We start from the raw sequence: 2,735 nt of genomic DNA, 5'->3' as shown, positions 1-2,735 counted from the left end.
CATTTGAGATGCATTTTAAGATGGGAATGAGGAAAGAGATACAAAACGAATAGAAATTGGAAAAGTGGTTCAGGTCTGCTGTCTAATCACTAGGTTTTGTGATGTAAGTAGTTAGTAGTCGGGCTCTCTGTAGCTCAGGGAACTGAGGGGTAGGTCTTTGGAACCTGGGAAATGCAGCAGCGCTGGTTCGAATCAGCCCTGGAGGACTGACTTTTATTCCTGTGGAGGTCCCACGAAATGAAAACTTGACCCTCCACCATAGTATATAGGTGGTATCCTATAGATCCAATTTAAAAAGTCAAATTTTTAAAAATTAATAAATAACAGAAATGAATTGAAACGATAGGAAAGCAGGTGGGTGTGAAGCCTCGGAAAGCTGAATGGAAATCTCCTAATCCCAAGGTTAGTGGGTGCCATGGCACTGAGATGGACCAAGTGTTGGCCATTTCTCAAAATATTATTTTTTAAAAAATGTACTTTAGTGTATTCCAGGATTTTCTTTGCACTATTTTTTTTTCCTCTTTTCCTACAAATTTAATCAGTCTAAGGATGATTGTGGCAACATTTTTATTTCTTTTTAGCTTGACAAGGGTGCCGTGAACTTGTTTTAGCCAAAAAAGGGTGCCACTAAATATTTTTAACCTAAAAAGGATACCATGAAAATTTTTCAACCTAAAAAGGGTACCTCAAAATATTTTTATCCCAAGGAAGGTGCTGTGGCGAAATAAACTTCGGAACCGCTGCCCTAGACTTGAGTTTTTATAACTTGCTCCCCTTTCCCCTTATCTCCTATTATTTTTAATTTTTTTAATTAGTTACAATTAAATTTTCAGTTTACTGCTAACTTACTTTTAGCTTTGTTTGAAAAATCAGCTTGTAAAATTTTCTAGTCAAAATTTTCAATAATATATCTCTAGCTCTACTCAGTTTTTCATTTTTCCAATGCAATAAGTTATATATAAGACCGTCAGAGAGGGTAAGAAATGTGTCAATATCTTCATGAGCGCTGGATAAATTCAGTTGTCTAAAATCATAATAAATCAATTAGTACATCATACAGAGAAACAAATAGCAATGGGATACATAAATACTGAGAAGTAAAAACATTAAATAAGGATATAAAATCAGATATAAATTTAAGTATTGGAAAATAATTAGTTGACCGTATGTAATAAACTGTAGGAAGATAGTCTGGTTGGCGGTCAATATAAGAACGAAACAGTAAAAAAAATATTTATTCGTAACCAACATTTCACTTACTTTGTAGAGTTCCATCAGAGCTAAATGAGAACACAATAAAGAACATTTTTTTTTTCTTTAATATAACTTTTTACATTCTTTCTATTTCTATTTTAATTGTTTTGTCGTATTTAAGAATGCTTGTATCTTGTTCTCATATATGAGAATCAGCCTAAAGCCCTGCTAAATGGGGTAAAATGTTGGTTATCAATAAATATTTTTTTATTATGTACCTTTATTGACCGCCACCCTCATAAGATAGTCCTTACTGCAATAAATTTAGGTAGATAAAAAGAACCATTTTTGATTATTTTGAAAACTTATTAGGTGGAACCTCGATATTATGAATCTCAAGAGGAAATTTAAAAAATTTTGTTATACCAAGGGATTTGTTACATTGAAGTTTTTTTTTCCCCGGCAGAGTAGACTGCGGTCACAGAGAGCCTATTGTACGCCATCCCTTCTCTGCTCAAAGCAGGTCAGTTGCCTTTGCGAATCTGGAAATTTTAAACGGATCAACCGTCTCACAAAGTTTAGGGTCTAAGATGCGATCCTTACTAAAGATCCTTGCTTATCCTTCAATCTTATCCTTGCTAATGCTTCACATCTACAGATCATGTGGTAGGCAGTCTCATCATCCTTTCTTCAGAACCTGTAGAATAGGGACTCTAGCAGTCTCACTTTATAGAGATGGTTATTCAACTGAAAGTGTCTCATCTATAGACCTGTCACCCACCTTAAGAGTACTCCTGTCCATGATAAGAGTGTTACTTCTTTTTGGGCAGGATTCCTTTAGGAACAACTTTGACTGCTTTAGTCCTCTGATGTTCTTCCAAAATAACCCAGTCTTGCCCTCAGCAATCATTATGATGTGCCTCTTCGCATGGCTGAGACTGATCCCATATGTAAAGTGAGCTCAGATCCTATTCTAGCTAGATAGATCGTACATTACCTTTAATGCCTTTGCGACAAGGCACCCATTCTACCCGCACCTTGTTGGCTAAGGAAAGAGAGTTTAGATTAATCTTACACTCTTCCACCAATCTGGAGCAGGCTACATAACTACCCACCGCATAGATGGCTGCCTCACTATCCGCAAAAATCGTGATTATTTTACTAAATTCTGGGAACAGACATTAATTGCGAACACCTCAGCCTGAAAGAGGTTTTATTGAAGTTTGTTATATCAAAGCTTGGGCAGTTCAGTGAGTAAGGTGCAATGTTACTAATTCCTGGGTCTGGGTTCAAATACAATTGTAGCAGATATTTATTTAATCTGTTATTTTAATTTTTTTATTTAGCTCTGAGTCAACTCTGTAGGTTAGGGTCAAATACGGCAATAGCAGATAATTATTTATTATTCTGTTACTTCAGCCGTGAGTCAACTCTGTGGGTTAAAAAGGGTAAATTCTGTCAGATGAGCATGATCATGATCAAATCACAACCTTGAACAACCATTGTTCAAGAAAAATTACTTTCTAACATAGCACTGAATC

General features: G+C 35.6%; 1 protein-coding gene across 6 annotated transcripts in view; it reads right to left on the bottom strand.

Moving 5' to 3' along the window:
• The window catches only part of fal (falten), a gene marked incomplete in the record, with an annotated part of 26,283 nt that overhangs the window by 4,854 nt on the left and 18,694 nt on the right, over positions 1-2,735 (bottom strand). For all 6 annotated transcript variants that reach the window (XM_067051918.1, XM_067051919.1, XM_067051923.1 and 3 more), the window contains 1 exon segment: positions 850-1,024. In XM_067051918.1, coding sequence (XP_066908019.1) covers positions 850-1,024 — 175 coding nt within the window.

The sequence above is a fragment of the Halyomorpha halys genome, unplaced genomic scaffold (genome assembly GCF_000696795.3).
Source record: "Halyomorpha halys isolate HHAL.00 unplaced genomic scaffold, Hhal_1.1 Scaffold47.1, whole genome shotgun sequence".
NCBI classification, from domain to species: Eukaryota; Metazoa; Arthropoda; class Insecta; order Hemiptera; family Pentatomidae; genus Halyomorpha; species Halyomorpha halys.
This window is presented reverse-complemented; position numbering and strand designations above follow the sequence as displayed.